The 19,924-nt window shown below is 37.7% G+C and overlaps 2 protein-coding genes across 2 annotated transcripts; one reads left to right on the top strand and one right to left on the bottom strand.

Moving 5' to 3' along the window:
- Positions 1–1,020: 1,020 nt before the first annotated feature.
- On the top strand, positions 1,021–4,326 carry LOC144701194 (serine/threonine-protein kinase Aurora-2). Its single transcript, XM_078572935.1, has 9 exons — positions 1,021–1,201; positions 1,588–1,701; positions 1,788–1,934; positions 2,008–2,103; positions 2,254–2,349; positions 2,795–2,891; positions 3,014–3,131; positions 3,209–3,281; positions 3,964–4,326. Exons 1-9 carry the CDS (start codon positions 1,169–1,171, stop codon positions 4,063–4,065), a joined length of 876 nt encoding a protein of 291 aa, XP_078429061.1. The 5' UTR covers positions 1,021–1,168; the 3' UTR covers positions 4,066–4,326.
- An 11,480-nt stretch (positions 4,327–15,806) lies between these two features.
- LOC144701192 (ATP-dependent 6-phosphofructokinase 3-like) lies at positions 15,807–19,653 on the bottom strand. Its single transcript, XM_078572934.1, has 15 exons — positions 19,397–19,653; positions 19,121–19,326; positions 18,882–18,928; positions 18,763–18,802; positions 18,624–18,686; positions 18,399–18,536; positions 18,163–18,321; positions 18,026–18,079; positions 17,845–17,913; positions 17,627–17,756; positions 17,508–17,548; positions 17,141–17,365; positions 16,817–16,862; positions 16,251–16,405; positions 15,807–16,151 (listed from the first exon to the last, which is right to left on the bottom strand). The coding sequence occupies exons 1-15, from the start codon at positions 19,503–19,505 to the stop codon at positions 15,966–15,968; spliced, it is 1,668 nt and encodes a 555-aa protein (XP_078429060.1). The 5' UTR covers positions 19,506–19,653; the 3' UTR covers positions 15,807–15,965.
- Between the last annotated feature and the right edge of the window lie 271 nt (positions 19,654–19,924).

The raw sequence follows: 19,924 nt of genomic DNA, 5'->3' as shown, positions 1-19,924 counted from the left end.
TAATATTTTATCGATTAATTACAATTTTGTTAAAGTCTTCCACTTTGAATCGTTTTGATTTTTTATCAATGTCAAGGTAATTAGAACCCAACAATGGGGACACCATTTAGTGAGGAGATATGCACATACGTGAGGGCCTGTAATGTGTGACACAAGTGTGCCAGATTTTCTCAAATCACAAGGAGGTGTGATGGGACAGGAGATGTGACAAACTATGCACACAATTTCATATTTCACCATCATCATCCATTCTATCCCATCCAGGTTGTGTTCACTAGTTGGATGGTCTTGGTTTTGGGTCCCAGTTCTAAACAAATAGCAAAACCTTACCTTAAGTTAGGTTTGATTTCAGTCAATTGTAGTTCAGTCCTGGTCTTGTTATGTTAAAGTTAAAAGTTTAAAACTCAAAAAACTAGAAAATGACATCAACCTTGCAAACAATAATGAATATAAAGCAAAAAGCTATAACATTGACAAAGCTATAAAAAGCTATAACATCTCGAAAAAAAATTCCCATTGTAAGATGTTCCACTAGATATTGTTTCCTCGCTCACCTTGGCTCGATTTGTGTGTGGCCACTGTTTCAACCTAAAAGAAACAGAGAAACATATCATGATTAGAAATGCATAAATTGGATGCAGATGTGTTTATCATATGTAATGAAACATTTATAAACAATATTTGTATAACTTTCAAAGTTTTTATTGCTTATTGGGGGTGCAGCTAGCCAGCCCCGTCCAGTCGAATTGAACTTCATTCCAAAATGTCCAACTCTATCTGTTGCCTTTGGCGAGCCAGGCAGACACAATGCTAAACTGCAGTTCCGTTCCATTTGGCTTGCCAGGCAGACACAGTGCTAAACTGCAGTTCCGTTCCGTTCCGTCCGTCACGTTATTCGTCATCCGTCACAGGCCGCATTTATTGGGCCCATTTAGAAACATATATTTATTGGATAATTTTTTAGTTCAAAATCTCGGGAGACGTATTTATTGCCACAAGCGCGGGCCCGAAGGAGTTCAAAATTTTGAACGTTGTGCTCGAGAGGGACACGTCAGATTCGGACCGTTGGAGCGGAGCGAGAACTTTAAGATCTTCAAGGGCTACTTTCCTCTATTGCGCCTTCTTCTCATTCTTCTGGCAAATTTCTTAGGAATCACCCCTCCCATCGATGGCTATCGTTGCCGAAGAACGATGTGAAAAGGTACGTCGAATACGAAGATCCAGAGTTTTCCGAATTTTTAAGCAGTTGCTTGCTTGTTTTTCTCGTTTCCGGAAGTATTTCGTGCAGAAAAATTGGTGTTCATCTTCTTGAATCGCTGTATTAGCTGGAAACAAGGATGAGCAATGCTTTCCCCATTTAGGGTTTCAGATTGAGCCAGAAATGTAGAGTTTCTTCCGGTCGATGAGAAAATTAAGAGCATCAGGGCTGACGTAATCTATTCTTGGCTTTTCAGTACTGCGTTCAACCAGATGCGTTCCTCTTTTTCAATCGGACTCTTTTTTTCGATCTTAATAAGAATATCTACGATATCTAGCGTCGTAACAAGAAACAAACGACTGAATATTCTCGCATGAATTTCAATGCAGGCCTCTGTTAAGACATCAGCATCAGAGAAGAGATGGACGCTTGCTGATTTCGACGTGGGAAAGCCTCTCGGAAGAGGGAAATTTGGGCACGTTTATCTAGCCCGAGAGAAAAAGGTCTCAGACCAAATCTTACGACGAAGTTGGAGAATTTTTTCAAATTCTGACAGAATTCTAACTCTTACGTGTTCATTGAAAATTAGAGCAACCATATTGTGGCGCTCAAGGTGCTCTTCAAGAGCCAGTTGAAGCAGTCGCAGGTCGAACACCAACTGCGTAGAGAAGTTGAGATTCAAAGCCATCTACGACACCCAAATATTCTCCGTTTATACGGATATTTTTACGACCAGGTTTGATTTTGATCGGTATTCAAGCCGCCAGAAACGAAATAAAAATTTTACCCTGCGTAATTCTTTCATGCAGTTGCGAGTTTATTTGATTCTTGAGTATGCCGCAAAGGGTGAACTCTACAAAGAGCTGCAGCGGTGCAAATTCTTCAGCGAGAGACGGGCAGCTACTGTAGGTTCTATCATCTTTTGAATCTGGTTCACTAATACGTTTGAATTATTTTTAAATTACCATGTTTTCTTGGAGGTTTAATCTTCTGAGTTTTCTGGATTCAAATTTCGCACGAAAATTTTTAATTTTGTTTGAAATTTGTTCTTCCAGTACATCGCGTCTCTTGCCAGAGCATTAATATATTGTCACGGAAAGCATGTGATTCACAGAGATATTAAGCCAGAGAATCTTCTGATAGGCTCGCAGGTATATCTTCTCCTCCTTCTAACTATTAACGATCATTTCTGCTCTCTGAAATCAATGAGCAAAATTGCCGAAAATTAGATTTCCGATGCCCAAAATCAAATATTCCGTCTTTTCCTTCATCAAATTACAATTTATACATCAAAAATATGATTTAGTTCTACTACCGGTAATTTCTCCGCTCTAACAACGATCCGATTACCAAGGAAAGAAAATACAGGAAATAAGGTTTATTTTGTCATTTTCCAGGTGTGTCAAAGATCAACTAGCACTTGAAACAATTTTGAAAATAAATTTTAATATAGTTTACATTCCCCAACTTTCAGCCATTTCGGTGCGCAGACAACAATCCAGTTCAAATACTTTCGATCATTTCTCCGATAAGACAATGATTGACTTCAGACTAGGCTCTACCAAATTACTGAAATGAAAATTTTAAAATGTGCAGGGAGAGCTCAAAATTGCGGATTTCGGCTGGGCTGTCCACACCTTCAATAAGAGGCGGACAATGTGCGGTACTCTGGATTATCTCCCTCCTGAAATGGGTATGCGCGAATATGTTCAAGTCTTTAAGGAAGAACTGGAATCCTTTAAAATACAGATTTGTGCGAATGGTAAAAATTTCTTTAACCACTGATTACTAATAGAATTTCTTATGATTTGGCAGTGGAAAGCGTAGAGCATGATGCCAGCGTGGATATTTGGAGCTTGGGAGTCTTGTGTTATGAATTCCTCTATGGCATTCCACCATTTGAGGCAAAGGAGCACACCGACACATACAGAAGGTTATTACAACCCAAGCCTTGGATGATTTAATTCGTGGGTTTTTATCAGCAATATTAAGGTTAAATATAATCCTCAGGATTGTGAAGGTGGATCTCAAGTTCCCAGCGAAGCCTGTTGTTTCCTCAGCTGCTAAGGACTTGATCAGTCAGGTGAGATGTTCTTTTACTTCATAATTCATCGTCGTCCCATCATCATTGTCATCGTTGTTATCATCGTCATCATCATTGTTGTCATCATCGTCAAAATATTGCTGTCATTGTCACTGTTGTCATGGTATCGTCATTATCATCATTGTCGCCCGTATCATCATCGCTATCATAATTATCTTTGTTGTTGGTGTCAATGTCATCATCATCGTCATCATCATTGTTATCTCCATCGTCATCAACATCATTATCATCGTCATCTTTATTATCATCGGCATCATCATTATCATCATTGTTCTTGTCATTGTTGTCATCCTTGTAGTTTTCATCCTTGTTCTGCATTATCATGGCCATCATTGTCATCATCATAGTCATCATCATAGTCATCATCATCGTCATTCTCATCATTGTGACATCCTTCTTCTACTTGTCACCATCGTTTCACTGTCATCGTCGTCATCCTTCATCATCATCATTATCATCATTGTTCTCATTGTCATTGGCATCATTATCATTATCATTATCATCATCGACAACCTTCTTCTAGTCTTCATCACCGTTGTTCTTGTCATTGTCGGCATCACCATCATCATCGTTATCATCATAATCATCGAGATCATCGTCTTGTCATCATTGGAATCCTCCAAGTTTTCAGTTTGCTGATGATAGTTGATGGATGACATAGATGTTGGTGAAGGATTCGTCGAACCGACTTCCACTGCACAGATTACTCGAACACCCGTGGATTGTTCAAAATGCAGATCCGTCTGGGATTTACAAGGGCTGATCCTTCAATCGTCGTTACTGATGAAGTTCATAATGCAAGGTAATCAGTGAAATTATGATTGTGTTCTTCCATGTTCTTGTGGACTACGCATGTGGGGGATCCTGTGTGCAGACCACTTGCCTGCCAAATAGGGGGTAAAAACTGCAGAAAGAATCTGAGGGCCCTTGATCCATATATTCTCTAGACAATTTATTGACCTCAAATCTAAGTTGTGTTCAAAACTTTGACAATTTGTCCTTGAATTTGTTTCAGCAGGAAGCTTGTACTCTGACTCTAGTAATTAATTTAAAGTCTAGTTAGAAAGACGAATATTGTCCTTGATTTAATATATAACAAATTATGTATGTTTTATGAGTTCTTTACAAGAATCAATTTAAGAAGTAGGTAGATGATGACAATCTAGTAGCCACACATGGCCTCAAAAGGTTTTGTGCATCAGACGCAGATTTTAAAATTAAAGAAAGTCTCCATATGATACACAAGAAATGCAGATAAAATATTGTTTGAGTTCCCTAATTATGCTACAATATTTGTAAAGTTTTCCATAGTGGTCGAATCCATAAACAGAGAATCAGGTAGCAATTTTTTATTCAAATATTTATATTTATACATTAATGGAGCAACCTAAATTAATCTAATGAAAATTTTATATTTTTCTTATTTATTTTGAATTATCTATTATTTTGAAAATTTATGGCAAATTTGATAAAATGAAATAGGAATGAAAAATGACTTGTGGCAGCACTTCGTGACACCGGTGGCCGGTTGGCTGAAATGGTAATGATGGTGTGGGGGCATGGGCCAATTTGTCAAGACCTCAGGGGGCCAATTCCCCCTAGTAGCTTCAAGACTACCCAATTTTCCAACATAACTACCAAGTCCAAAAAAGTTCATGAGTGGTTGGATGCTATGGGCATTTTGGGCAGCAGTCATGGGTGCTGACTGAAACGCGTAACAGAAACAATATACGATTTGTTGCATAGTTAGGGAGGTACTCATTTTTTAAAAGAAAAGAAAGGGAATGAGTGATAAACCAGCAATAACATATAATTATGTTGTTTAAGGCCTCCAATTTATACAAAAATATTTATACTTTTCCTTATGAGCATAGATTGAGTTAGGGTCAAATACCACAGGGAGCAAGTGTTGAAAAGTAAATTTAAATTTATATGTTTATAATTGTTTTAGGAATTTAATCTAAATTAGAAACACATACTAGTGAAATTAATTCACAATATCTCTAATAATCTAGGAAAATGTTTATCTTGATTACATTAAGTTATCCAATTTTATAGAATAATTTTGGAAATTTTACGGAACCTTTCTAGAGATAAATACTAAATACCTTAGCATACCGGCAACCCCAGTTGATGGTTGATAGCAGTGGCATGAATGGATTGAGAAGGTGAATTTGACTGTCACATATTGCAGCGGATATGGCTGAGCATACACGTTAGTGAGTGACGGAATGCAGCAATGAAGATTGTGGTGGATCTGGCTGTGGATACGTGCATGCGACATTCAGAGTGCTGTGGAGTCGGAGGCAGATATGCGCGAATGAGTGGCAGAGCTGGAGGTGGCATGTGTGATTGTGAAAACCTAGGTAATCAATTACAGAAACTTAGGACAAGGAGGAGAATCCTTCAATCATCTCTTGAAATGCAAGTAAAAATACTAATGAGATTTTGAATGAACAAAATCACACTCCTAACCATAATTGGGAACAAAACGCAAAATGGAGGGTCTATTTATGGATCAGAGAAACTTGAGTAATAAAAGGGATAAAAATGAAGAAACATCAAATTTTCCATCCCAAACACCTAGATATTCTTTATCACAATTTGAAGTTTAATAATTCTAGAAAGTCTTATTTTCTCTCCTCCTCGATCCATGTAGGAGAACACCAGTGTGGCAGACCAGAAACATTCAAAAAAATGCATAAACATTTTAAGAATTCAAACATTTATTTTTATGACTTATAAAAATATTATCGTTTTGAATTTAACATTAGCACTTTCCATAAAGTTGAAAGAAAATAGGGGAAAACCAGACTGTCATTTTAAAAATACAATAAACTCCTAAAAGTATTTAATGAATCCAAATATATATTATGACTTATAAATATATTTTATTTATGAATTAAATGTCACAAAAATAATTTACATTCTATCCATCTAGCAGAAAATTAAGAAAAATCAGTATTTCGTTCTACAATGATTATAACTCACAGTAACATTATTTGAATAAATCTAATTTTAATATTTTATTAAAATATCAAAAAATGAAATTAATCATGAAATATCTGTTTAATACCTTAATACTGTGAAGAATCTAAGCCTCATTCCAAAAATGTTCAAACCCTCATAAAATGAATTTATAATCATTTAATGAAAATAAACACACAAAGTACATGATATTACTGTTAAATTAGCTTTTTATTATCAGAACCCAAGTCATGTATCTCAAATAACTCCAAATAAGGATGATACTTTATCAACTTACTAGAAGGTGTCAAGCGGGCTTATTTTTATCAAAAAATGTGTAATATTAGGATACAATACATTATTCATCAGTTTTATTTTTTCAACATAAATGATGAATAATATGTGGGCATAGCTCAATTTAAAGATAAATTAGGCACACTCAAACACAATCTTTAATAAATAGTTGATGTTATCATCGCGCGTGATTGTGGATAGGTTGTTTGAATAGTTTTGTGCTCTACAACAGTTTTAGTCCATTAAGCTTCTCTAAGCTACTTTTTTTATTGAATAAACTGTTCTATGATCTGCCTCTTCTAGATTCTCAATTTCTCATAAACTTTGTGATAGAAACATATGTGTTAAGTAAGCCAATCACACATTCCATAGCTCGTTCTATGCTTATTAATATAATATATTTATTGTAGTACACATGTGATGCTTATAATGAATCCCATGAATTAATGATAAACCTTAGTGAATTATGATGATATCATAATACATAGATCACTAGTGTTCAAGCATGTGTTCTAAATATTCCTATTTGACGAACTCTTAAGAAGTACACTTAAGCATCCAGATAGAATAACACTATCTAGTCTCACTCATATTGTGAGTTGGACCAATCACATGGGCATTAGTGTGGAGATACTAAAGATATATAGTGGGTGCTCTTTAGCAAAAAGAGTTCCTTGAATTGACTCATGCAAATTCTTGAATGGTATTATATCAAAATTCCAATCAAATATTAGAAATATATGTGGTATGCAAGCCATTACATCTCACATCTCATTCTATATTAATTGATAATATATATTCATTATGAAGCACATGCGATGCTTATGATTGAGGTTTGGGAATACATGAAATAACTAAGTGATTTATGATGTAGTGATCAGTACTCTTTAAACACATGTTTTAAGCATTTCTATTCAAAGGATTCTCTAGAAGGACATCAAAATATTCAGATAGAATAACATTGTCTAGTCCCACTCATATGATTAGTATGGTCTATCATGTAACACCTAGTGTGGAGAAATTAAATATATATAGTGGGTGATCTTTCGGGAAAGATTTCACTGAATTGATCTATATAAATCCATAAATTTTATTATACCTATTGTCAATCAGGTTGATTCATGTCATGGTTGTGTAGGTGATCTTTAAACCTGAGACATCGAAGATGCTTTCTGGATGGACAATTGTATTTTGACTATGGCCTAGTGAGGAACTCAAATTTAAGGTCATGATTTGTCATTGATATGTGAGTTAATCAGTATTAATTTATAAATAATTACTCATAAAATAATTTGACTAGGGGATACATCTTAGGCTTTAAATACTATTTAAACTATGATTCAAGAGGGATGAGAAGAGATAAGTATAAAATAGGAGATTGTGATGTAATGAATATGAGGTGGTGAGGAATAGGTACAAGGACATGGATATACCAAATGGATATGAGAGAGTGAGATAGATGAAGATGTATAGTAATGATGGATGTGGAAGATGAATTAGAATATAGGAGGATGAATAACAAGACATGTTGATGAAATGGGTGAATGGATCTGAGTGGATGTGGATGCATGATGATGAAGGATAGTATTGGAAGAAGAAATGACAATGATCTAACAAAAAAGAATGGATAGGTGGTTGTGAGACAAAGAAGAGAATGATGGACTAGATGATTTAGGGTTTTTATATCAGATGAAGGTGATGAGATCAAGATTGAGACCAGAGATAGCTGTGATAGGGTGAGATGATGAAAAATGGTGATCAGAATTAGATGATAACATAAGGATGTATATATAACTAAGTGGGTGAAGAGAAACCAATGTAAGGAAAGAGACTATTCTTAGATCCCTATGTTCTGCTGGGATCGAGGCATTTTTCTGATGTAGATCAGCCCTCTCCACTACTGTGTTGCTCTTCTAAAAACACTCAAGACACCAAGATGAGAATGTCATCTTCCCGAAATACTCTTGATGGTCTTTAAAGACGTTCTATTATTTCAATCTTCCTCTCTAGGAGGAAGTGATCTTAAGGACAGTTTTTACAAAACTTTGAGGCTTTACTTATAGATCCATCCCTATGGATGGTAAGAGGCAGGAAAAATAAAACTCTGCTCCAAACTTAAGAAATATGATGTAATTAAATCCCAGCCTAGTGTAGTGGAAGTTTTGAAGAAGCCATCCTCTGATAATTTCTCCAAGCATTAGTTAAAATTAGAATGAAGAATCAGGGTTTGACAATTTATTCTACCCTCAATCATTCAAGAGTCTTGTGCGGTGGGGATCATAAATACATTCTATGAGATAATTAAAATAGTATTTTGCATCTTCTAGGGCATGATGTGTTGCTTGCAACTGCACTAGCAGGCAACTAACAAATCGATCCTTGATGAATTAAAATTTATGTGATAGAGTTAATTAATTAGGTCACCTGTTAATGCTTATTCGGCCATTGAACTTTTTTAGATTTATACATAGGTCTAGAGGGTCACATACACAAGGTTTTTTGAAAGTTTATGGATATAATAAAAGTTTGAGGACTTTTATTAATTGTTTTAGAGGACAATGACTTTATGTAATTTTTTCTGTAATGGGGGGCACCCTCATTTGATACCTCTGGGACTGGACATTGTAACAATGGCATGATAGTGGGAAATGGCTAACTAGGTTTTAAGATAGATGAGAATGAGAAATGGGATGGAATTGTAACAATGGCATGATAGGTGGGGTGAACACAAGTGGATATGGTGAATGATGTAGTGATATGGAGGTAGGATGATGAGAGGATGTAATGAGATAGTAGTGTTGGCTTAAAGGGGGAATGATAGAGGTGGGTGACGAGATTGTGATGGTGTGAGAGGGGACGTGAACTGGGTGATAGTGGATGATAAGGGATGATGATTCAGTGGATAAAAGATGGGAATGGATGAAGGTGATAGATGGTGAAGATGGTTACACTAACTAAATGTGTTAGAGACGATTCAATGTAAAGCGAAAGGATAACCTTAGACTCCTATATTCTGCCACGATCACAACATCTTCATGCTACAAATAAACCTCCCCACTTCTCTGTTGAACCTCTCCAAGCACTAGAGACACGAAGGCAAACTCGATGGACCTTCAAAACTTAACTTTATTTCAAATAGTCTCACTAGGAGGAAGTACACTTAAATATGCTTTTTTAAAATATTGGGGGCTTAATTTATATGTCCAACTGTATGGATGGATAGAGGAGAACAAGATAAAGCTGCCCTTAAAAATTTAACTCGATCCGTAACTCGGATCGTCAGATATCAAGCCTGGAAGTTGGATGATTTCTGTCTATCAATTTAATTCAAATATTTCTCTCTCCTTGTCCTCTTCAACACCATCGCGTCATTCGGTTAGGGTTTTGTCTGTTATGGGCATTAAATGTGATGATTGACTGAGATTATCCTTGTCAGTAGTGATTGACGGCTCTCGTTGCGCCACGTGTCACCCTAAGAAAAGACAAAAAAATGAATAATGATAATTTATTATTTAAATATACAGTTTAATAGTTTTTGTTGCAGCTGACATGGTGTCCCATCCATATGACATGTCAGCAATGTCCCCTTATAATCCAGTAGAGATGTGACATATGCAGCCCACGTGTACACGTGGTGCCAAGTGGCGGTGCCACATTGCCCGATCGCCAAGCGGCGGTGCCACATATGCATATAAAATTAATTTAATACAAATAAACATGGAAATATGGTCATATTAAGCAACTAAAAATGCATGCTATCAAGCACCTCATGGATTGGAGACTCGTATTAAGCACCTCATATTAAGCAACTAAAAATGCATCCTTTCAAATGAGTTAATTTGATTTGTCATTAATTAATGTATTTTATGACATAATTAATTAATTTTGAAGACACGTAAAGTTATTGGGCCTGTGGAGTCATTAATTATGTTGATACATGCGCCAAAGGGTCACACACAAATGATCTTTTGAATTTTAGAGGATATACTTGAAGTTTAGGAGTTTTTATAAAAAATCCCACTCAGTATTAATGGGAAAGGTCTGAGTGAAATTCCCTTAAGCTTGAAGTTTTTAAGACCCTTCATCCAGTTCACCCTTCTTCCCTTGGCTCCTCTCCATTTCCAATGCAATTGGGGCAATGCAATGACGACAGTAGTGAACAAATATGGCTTATTAAGATGGAGGAGGAGACTAAACGTGCCAAGGATCTCATGGATACATCTAGGGTCTAAACACTTGAACATATCAACATGTTTCACTCGAGGATCAGGAAATCACAAATTCAATGTGTCTATGATCAATCATGTTGTGAATGTTGTTTGTAATTTATTCATAGTATTTTGCTTCAGAAATCCACTTAATATCATCTAGAGCAATATCACAGAACCCAACACTTGTTTTGGCATCATAATTCTACACATTTCTCTTCAATATGGTTTAGACTAAGGGACCTTTCTATCTGGTCTTCGAGTTGTAAGATTCATACATGCCTCCATGGAAAATAAATATCCAAGAGTTGGACAAGATAATGGATGATCCTTAATAAACTTCAAAAATCTTGGCACATATTCTACATTGACCAAAAAAAATGAATTTGAATATGAAGGGATAAGTATGCCATCACCCTACAAGCAAAGAGGGAACTTCAACCTTGTTACACTCAAGTTCTTTGTCAGAGAAGGTCACCGTAGCCTGAATCAGAAGCTCTATAAAGGTAAATTAACTACATCTTCTAGGAGAAAATATCTATCATGCTTGAACAATGTAGAGCGTACAGTTCGTAAAAATCCATTTTATGACATCAAAAAAATTAATATGGTTTGTTTGCATCTTGAAGGGCAAGCATCAGAATTATTCATCTATATCAAAGAAAATTGTAGTATGTAGATATGGATAACCTTTAGATAACTCCTTAAAATTTTTTTATGGATTTTATATAAAGAGATATGTTAGAAATTATTTACATAACCATAAACTGGATTTGTAGCATATTTTCTATCTGAATCCGAAGAGCTTGTAACATATTTGGCTAACTTCTCTCTATATCTTTTAGAGTTTGTCTTTGTCAATGCACTAAAGTCTGGAATTTGAGGGAAGCTGGTAAATACCAGCCTTATGACATTGATGAGATTTTGGACATTTCTATTGAAACATAAACTAATTTTCATACATGTTCAACCGATATAATGTGCTGCACCAACGCGTACCAACTATGCAACTCCTGAAAAATGATATGTTAGATGACATGACCATGCCTAAGTGCTACGGATTTGACCAAAGCCCCACAACAATAAAGCTGTGAAATGAAGTTACAATGACCTTTGATAGCCCCTAAATAATTAGATAATCACACCACTAGGAAGAGGATTATAAGGAGATCTAATCAATATTGTTGAGAATGAAAGAAGGGATTAATTAACTGTTTTATTGAGATGTACGTCCATGGTAATAGGCAATAGTAAACTGTTATTGTATTTTTGGTGCATGAAGTGGTAAAAAAGGTCATCCATCATGTTGATCATCCAGCTGACCAGTCAATAGGGAATGACAAACATAATCTGTCATGTCATTCTTCATGGTTATGGATCCCTGATGGATGATGTGATGGTGAAGGATGACATTTTAGATCTGTGATGGATGACATGACGAAATACCCATAACATGTATGTAGGGTATCAGATGAATGACGTGATCAAACAATTGTCACAGCTGATGATGGTCATGGAATTTTAAAGGACAAAAAAGGGGGGAAAAGGAAAAAAAAGGATCATAATATTTAGAATAAAAGGATAGAGAGAGAGAAACTGAGATAGAAGGGGAGAAAGAGACGGACTGAGAAAGAGGGAGAGGGAGATAGAGATAAAGAGAGGATCAACAGAAAGAGGGAGAGGGAGTTCAATAAAAGGGGGGAGACTGAAAGAGATAGATAGATCAATAGAGAGAGATCGAAATAGGGAATGGGACTCCAAGAGAGTGGGGACCCGGAGAGAGAGAGAAAGAGGGTGAGATATAGGGAAACTGAAAGAGGGAGAGGGAGAGTAAGAGTGAGAGAGAGAGATAGATAGATAAAGAGAGAGAGGAGAGAAGAGAGAGAGAGGAAGTCAGAGACAGAGAGACCAAGAGAAACCGAGAGAGAGAATTGAAAATTCTAAAATTAAAAAATTTAAAATTTAAATTGTTGATATGTGGTTTGGTGACGGGATGAGGATGGGATGACAACTCTACTGAAGGGTAATGAAAATATGGCATAATTTTATAAAATCCAGTGATGATTGACATGAGGGGGGACGTGATGAACTCCACATCATGCTCTCGTCGGTCATCATTTGTCATCCTTCTCGCCATGTCTAAACCATCACATCTTGAACGTGCCATTCCCTAGTCAATCACAAAGAATAACTAATGAAGATTTATGCTCCATCCGTTTCCGATCGCGTTCTCTATATTATTTGAGCTCCCAAGTTCTGATGGATATTATGTGGCTGTCAAGCCAATCATAATAGATGATTTATTTTGAAATAGCTATTTATGGATTATTACTGTCGTGCAGTGTTTCTAATAGAGTCCATGGATACATGTAATGACATAGTGAATTATGATGGGATTATAATACATATATCACTATTCGTCAATCATGTAATCTGCATATTTCTATTTTTCAGATACTCGAGACAATCATCAAATTATCCAGATAGTATAACATGATATGGTCCTAATTATACGATAAGTTTGTTTGATCTTCTATCCATTATTGTAGAGATACTTAGGAGAATGGTGGATGCTCTTTAGATAAAAAATTCACTGAAGTGGTACATGTGAATCCCAGCATTAATAAGGTTGATTCATGTCACGGTTGTGTAAGTGGTCCATTGAATTAAGATGCCAAGACCATATTGTTACTGGAAGGCCATGTTTTGACATAGATGTACGAGTTTAGAACTATGGAATTTAAATAGGTCTTAGTTAAGACATAACAAGAAATACATGGAGGTGATTGATTGGTCAATAAGGGGGTCCTTTGCCCTTTTTATAAAAGGAGATTACCTTGAGGAAGAAAATGGATCAAACCCCTAGTAAGGGTAGTGAGAATATTAGAGAAGACAGCTCTCCAATGATCCCTATTACAAATCAGTACTTACTGAATGATACATTAGGGTTTGACAATTAACCATACCTTAAGTCATTTGGGAGTCTCCTATATATAAGGGATTATACATATAAGAAAATGTATGATGGTAAAGGTTCCATGAGGGACTTTATTTGATATTATGTATCTTCTAGAGTACAAGGTGTAGTTTGGAAACCCTGGGGATGGAAACTTACCTATCAGTTAGGTTAAACTAATCCTTGATTAATTTAAAGGTTAATATAATTAGTTTAATAATGTTGACTAATAATTTTTATTGGCACATTTTTATTGAATTTAATAAAGGTTAATATAATTAGTTAATCATGTTGACTAATAATTTTTATTGGCACATTGAAGTTAATAAGTAGAATGATACATGAGAGTAGAAGGTCAAACATATAATATTAAAGGGGCATAGGTAGATGTACTTAATTAAGGGAATTTTATGAAATGTTTCAAATGTAAATAGAGAAGGTGCACAGATTTTAGGCACCCAGACCAATCAGAGGTAAGTGCGCTCCTATTTATTCCTTTTCCCTTTCTCCCTCACCTGCTAAGGAATGTTGATAGTGAGAAGATCAACCCTATCTTTACAAAGGGTTACAGAGGAAGAAGTGGAGATCCAAGAGCCCCTTGATTAGGTGAATATTTCTAAAGGCTAGTCAAGTGAACAGCTTCAAAACACTCTCTTGGCAGCAAATCAAGGGTAAAACAATTTCCCGGCAAGGCATCAAAAGTTTGAATTTTTTTAGAGATTAGTTGAGAATTTATTTCAGCTTTCCACTTCTTGAAAAAGTATTTTCATAGCCTCCCTTCATGACCTAGAACCCAAGAAGTTCAAATGACACTTTCTAAGATATATACCACTAAACTCAGTTGTACAATTAATGGAGAGGTTTCTTACAAGTTTGTTCTACCAACATTATTCACGAATCATATAATCCCAATTGAGTCATAGTATCATGGTACCATCATCTTGGGAGACGGATCACCTAAGCACACCTCTGATAGTTGTATTAATAAACCTGTAAGTATGCAAGGCCTCATGGTATCATCATCTTGGGAGACGGATCACCTAAGCACACCTCAGATAGTTGTATTAATAAACCTGTAAGTATGCAAGGCCTCAAAGTCATCCAAAATTATGTTCCATTTTAGAAAGGGATGTCAGTATGATCCTTGTAATATAGTGGTTGTGAACTCAGGGATGGTTCTATTACAACTATGATCTCATCATGTTAAAATTATTGCATGGAAATAAAACACAGTACTCTTTATGCTGAAAAGTCTATAACCCACCACATTTTATTGGTGTGATCATCATGAATCTCTTCAGGTTTGGTTAGCATCAATAGAAAAGGCACATGAACTTTGTGGTCATTAACGTATGCTTCATTAGAGCTAAATTAGAATACGACAAACCTTTTGATTGATAAAACTGTAAAATGTGTCCTTTTTTATACTCCACACTCATTACCACTGTACTGATATTTCAATAATAAATCCACTTGATCCTGGAATAACATTCAATTATTCTTCATCATCGTAAAATATTATTACATGCAAAAGAATGTTCAAGCGGAGTCATTGCAAGATTTACTATCCTTAATATTATACATCCTTTTGTTAGCTCATTTCATGTCCTTCCTTATTGGTTCATAAGATTTAAATGGGCTATAGAATGTATTGAATGAATAGAACCAAAAAAAATATTGTACTTGATTGTCACCCCATCCCAACGGTTGATGAATTAATTGAAGAGTTGTGAGATATGGATGCATTTTAAAAAATTATAACTGAAGGCTTGTTAGATCTGAAAACCATGCACAACAAATATCGAACGACACCCCAAATTCAATGTGATGCCTTCCCACTTAAGGAATCGTCCATATATTTTGCAAGCTTTGATGAACTCCATTCTCAAGCCCAATCTACATAAATGTGTCTTCATATTCCTTGACGATTTCATGATCTACACTATAAATTATATAACTATTTTAGTAAGTATTTCCTGTCCTCAATCCAGCATGATCCCTGGACAACTGGTCCACCCCAAAATGGCGGACCAGCAGCCCCAGTTTGGTCCAGTTCGACTCCACTTTTCAACCAGCATGTGAGAATTCATCAAATGGAGTAACTATGCATATTGAAATACTTATACATGTACACCTGCATGCTGAAACACAGCTGGTTATTTTGATGTGTCTGGGAAAATAAGATTAATCAGAAGCCTGGTGAGACAAAATAACATAACCAGGGGAAAGCACACCCAATCAGACACTACCATTCTCGGCGACTGGGCTACTCATATCATCTGCTGTGTAGCTGTCAACGGGCTCAGTCTCGTCATGCTCCACTGCAAGCTCATCATTGAGGAAGCTCGGCTGGTGAGTGGAGGAGAGCAGTCTGGCCCACATCCTGTCCGTTATCACCACCTTTCTCTGTGACTCTGTGGCCCTCTGAGATAACCATCAAGAAGAACATCAAGTCAATGATTATCATGCATAAAAGTATGATAGTGGGGTTATGCATCAAATTTTTATGAACCATAAACATACATAGAATGGGATGTAGGATTGTCTCCCATTTACGAGCCCCACGGTGAAGCCTGTGAAGCCTGCCATGGCTCCATGAACTGCACTCTGGGCCAGAAGTGTGCAGTACACGTTGTCTGCTGCATTTGCTGGAACCGCCCTTATCATATAGGTGGGATCTGCCATGCACAGCCAGCCTCTCAGTGAAACACATGCACAAAGAAAGAGGAGAGAGAGGGATAGATAGAGTGAAAAAGAGAGAGGGAGTGAGAGAGTGGGAGAGAGAGATGGAGGGAGAGATTGAGTGACAGAGTGAGACAGAGACAGAATGAGAGCGCGATGAGAGAGAGATAGAGTGAGAAAGAGAGATGGAGTGAGACAGTGGTAGATGAAGGGAGAGTGAGGCAAAGACAGAATGTGAGAGGGAGAGATAGAGTAAGAGAGAGAGAGATATGGAGGAGAGATTAAGTCAGAGAAAGTGAGGCAGAGGAAGAGTGAGTGAGAGAGAGATAGCATAAGAGAGAGACAGAGGGAGAGAGCAGGAGAGATAGAGTGAGAGAGGGAAAGGGAGCGCAAGATCAAGAAAAGACCTATGTACTTCAGATTGATCACCATCTTTTTCTTGGCAAAATGCTCCTATGAGAGATAAAACAAGGGCCTCAGATAATGTGACTATTAATTAGAGAATTATGTTGAGACTTGAGCAGTAGAAGCAGACGGATTCTTGAGAAATGACTCAAGAAAGAGAAAGAAACTACCACACACTTTCTCACTATGATTGGAAGAAGCCCATCTTACAAGTTGATTACAGAGGCTATTTAAAGAGCCCAGAAGGCACTTTTCCTATGCGACAATTGGACTCCAAAAATAACATAATAATTGGTAAAAAGGAGATAGGATTCAGTAATTAGAACCTTAATTTTCTGGGACAGCCACAAGCCAACATCTAGCAGGAGCTTATTTCCGGAGGCGTCTTTGGAGTCGGATGATCTAAGGGTCTCTTGGATGAGCTCTTGACCAGCGCCCTCTGCTACAACGATGACCATATGACCATTTTCTTTGAGCCGTTTCTCCATGAACTCGAAGAGCCCACCATGGCCCTCCAAGTAAAAGGGTGACTCTGGGATTAAGCAACAGTCCTGCCATTACATGCAAAAAAATATTATCGAGTCAGCCAAGGAATCAGGAGTAACTCTCTCTATCTCTATCGATCTATTCATCTATCCATCTCTCTTGATCTCTCTCTCGCACACATATCAGGTGAAAGGTAGAGAGACTCACCACATCTCGGTTTGCAAGAGTTGCGTACATTGCAATGAACCCTAAATTGAGTTGACGAAACAATTTTGTGAGTCAATGTACGTCATATGGCAAAATATGGGAGATGAAGAGAGACTGACCGCTGTTACGGCCCATCAGTTTAACTACGCCGATGCCATTTTCAAAACTTTCGGCCTCGACATGAGCAGCGTTGATGGCTCGCTGGGCCTCTTCCACAGCAGTGTCAAAGCCAAATGACCGGTCAATAACCTGAAAAATACGACACCAAAAGATGAACATTCAACCACATGGAGAAAAACAGGCGCATATAGTGTTGGAAAATAGAGAATTTACCCACCGCAATGTCATTATCAATAGTTTTAGGTATTCCAACAACCGAAACCTTGAGACCGCGCTTGACAAGTTCCTGTATGAACATGAAGCGAAAATTTAGATAGATAGATAGAGAAAGTGAGAGAGAGATAGATTGACAGATGGATGATAGAGAGAGAAAGAGAGAGATCTTGGGGGCATGATACCTCAAAAATTACAAATGCGCCCTTCTGTGTTCCATCACCACCAATTATGTACACCTAAGATAGATTAAAGTCGCTAATTAGGTGGATACCGAGAACATGTATGTTACAAGGAAAACATGTTCTAAATGGAAATTTACCTGGTTGATTCCCCTGTCTTGAATGCTGTCCACGATCTTGGCAGTGTCATGGCCACCTCGAGAAGTGCCTAGAATTGTACCTCCTCTCTTGTGGATGTCATTGACGTATTTCGGAGTCAATGCAATGGTATTTCGAGCGTAAAATCCCTTGTATCCTCCCTGATAATTCGATGACATGGAAGAAACATATATTGATAAATACTGCATCGTATAATACTTAATTGCCAAAAATTCACCTCGATTCCCAAAATCCTTGTCACACCATACATGTAAGACAATCCGCAGACTATTTCTCTGATCACAGTGTTCAGTCCAGGACACAGGCCGCCACATGTCACAATGCAAGCGTGCACCTCGTCTGACTCAAAATAAACCTGAGGAAAACTCAAGAAAATGCTAATCAAATTTCTGAAATTGATGCCCGTTTATCCCCCAACAGGTTCAAGATCAAAGAAAAGTACCTGTTGACGTGGCCCTGCGCGTCTGAAGTGAGTTCCTCTTGGGCTGTTCTTACGAACTAAAACCTGAAAATGTACAGTTCGCCACCAAAAACCCCCTCAGACTTTGGTTTGATGCGACTCAATTTTGAAAGAAACTTACCCTTTGGGCCACCGTATCGTCCATATCAACGAAGTACTGCCTGTCAAAACATCGCAGCAGAAAATTAGTAATCAAGAACAGAAAAAAATAAATATACAAAACGGCCAGAAAGGACCCACTTCACAACAGAGTAAGCCGGGTTGTCTTGCAAAGGATTCGTATGGCTCTGTCGAATCCAAAAAACAATGTAAGTGATTAAAATTATGGCCAACGGAGAGAAATCGCAAAGTACAGAATCTCCTCACCACATGTCCCACAAAACGAACGCCCGATCAAACCGAGTTCCGATCACAAACCCATCAAACAATCCCAAAAATCCCAACCCAATGATAAGAAGAGACAAAGAACGAAAACTCACAGTGAGGTTAGGGATGAAATCGGTCAAATGAGGGATGTCTTCCAGCACGTATCCCCCATCCCCTTTGATGACTTTCGCGAAGAACTTCCGACCCAGATCCATCTTCTTACCGGAGGGGCTATGCCGGACCCTGATAGAAGAAGAAGACGAAGAAGAAGATAGAAATCCTCGCGGGTCTTTCTCCTGATTCCCGTTGCTCAAACAATCTGCCATGGCGGGCAATCAGCCGGGTTCCTGGCAAGCAGTAGAAAGCGGAGAAATCGACCAGAGTCTAACCCAAGATCCTCCCTTGTTTCAGCAGCCCTCTCGGCGCATATTTATAATTAGAGAGGAAGGAGCCACGGAAGGAAGTCTCGCGGACCGACCCACCACACAACGTCACCATAAAATCTTATTTGAGAGAAATTCAACTTCGATGGCGGAGAAATCGCTCTGCTGCGGGTTCGCTCACCAGTTTTTTCGACGTTCGCCGCAGAGAAACGAAGGAAAAACCCCCCCTTTTCTTCCGAGAAGCGCGCTTCTGATTGCCAGCTTTGAGAGGGAGCTCTTCCCCGCCTCTTACCCGCCATACCGATCCTTCTTCCACTAATGCCCTTTGATTTTAGCTTAATTACCCGTCTGCCACTCCGTAACGTTCGGTGGACGGATCGCGGCTCGTCATCCGTTTTAATCTCCGGACGGGGTCTCGGATCGTCACCCGTCCAGTCATCTGATGCCCGTTTAGCAGTTCATCTTTCTGGGAAGGGATAGCGGATCATCACCCGTCCCGTCATCTATTTGTCGGTTTAGCAGTTCATCTTTCTG

This window comes from Wolffia australiana, chromosome 3, assembly GCF_029677425.1.
Source record: "Wolffia australiana isolate 7733 chromosome 3, ASM2967742v1".
In the NCBI taxonomy this organism is placed as follows: Eukaryota; Viridiplantae; Streptophyta; class Magnoliopsida; order Alismatales; family Araceae; genus Wolffia; species Wolffia australiana.
The sequence above is the reverse complement of the archived record's forward strand: the minus strand, read 5'-3'. Positions and strand labels throughout refer to the sequence as shown.

Coding starts and splice junctions, on each gene's coding strand:
- LOC144701192 (XM_078572934.1), bottom strand. CDS start 19,505: ATGGTGACGTTGTGTGGTGGGTCGGTCCGCGAGACTTCCTTCCGTGGC. Junction 19,327..19,396: donor GAAACAAGGGAGGATCTTGG/GTTAGACTCTGG, acceptor CCGCCATGGCAG/ATTGTTTGAGCAACGGGAAT. Junction 17,549..17,626: donor ACTGATGGGCCGTAACAGCG/GTCAGTCTCTCT, acceptor AACTCAATTTAG/GGTTCATTGCAATGTACGCA.
- LOC144701194 (XM_078572935.1), top strand. CDS start 1,169: ATGGCTATCGTTGCCGAAGAACGATGTGAAAAG. Junction 2,104..2,253: donor GCGAGAGACGGGCAGCTACT/GTAGGTTCTATC, acceptor TTGTTCTTCCAG/TACATCGCGTCTCTTGCCAG. Junction 3,282..3,963: donor CTAAGGACTTGATCAGTCAG/GTGAGATGTTCT, acceptor TGGATGACATAG/ATGTTGGTGAAGGATTCGTC.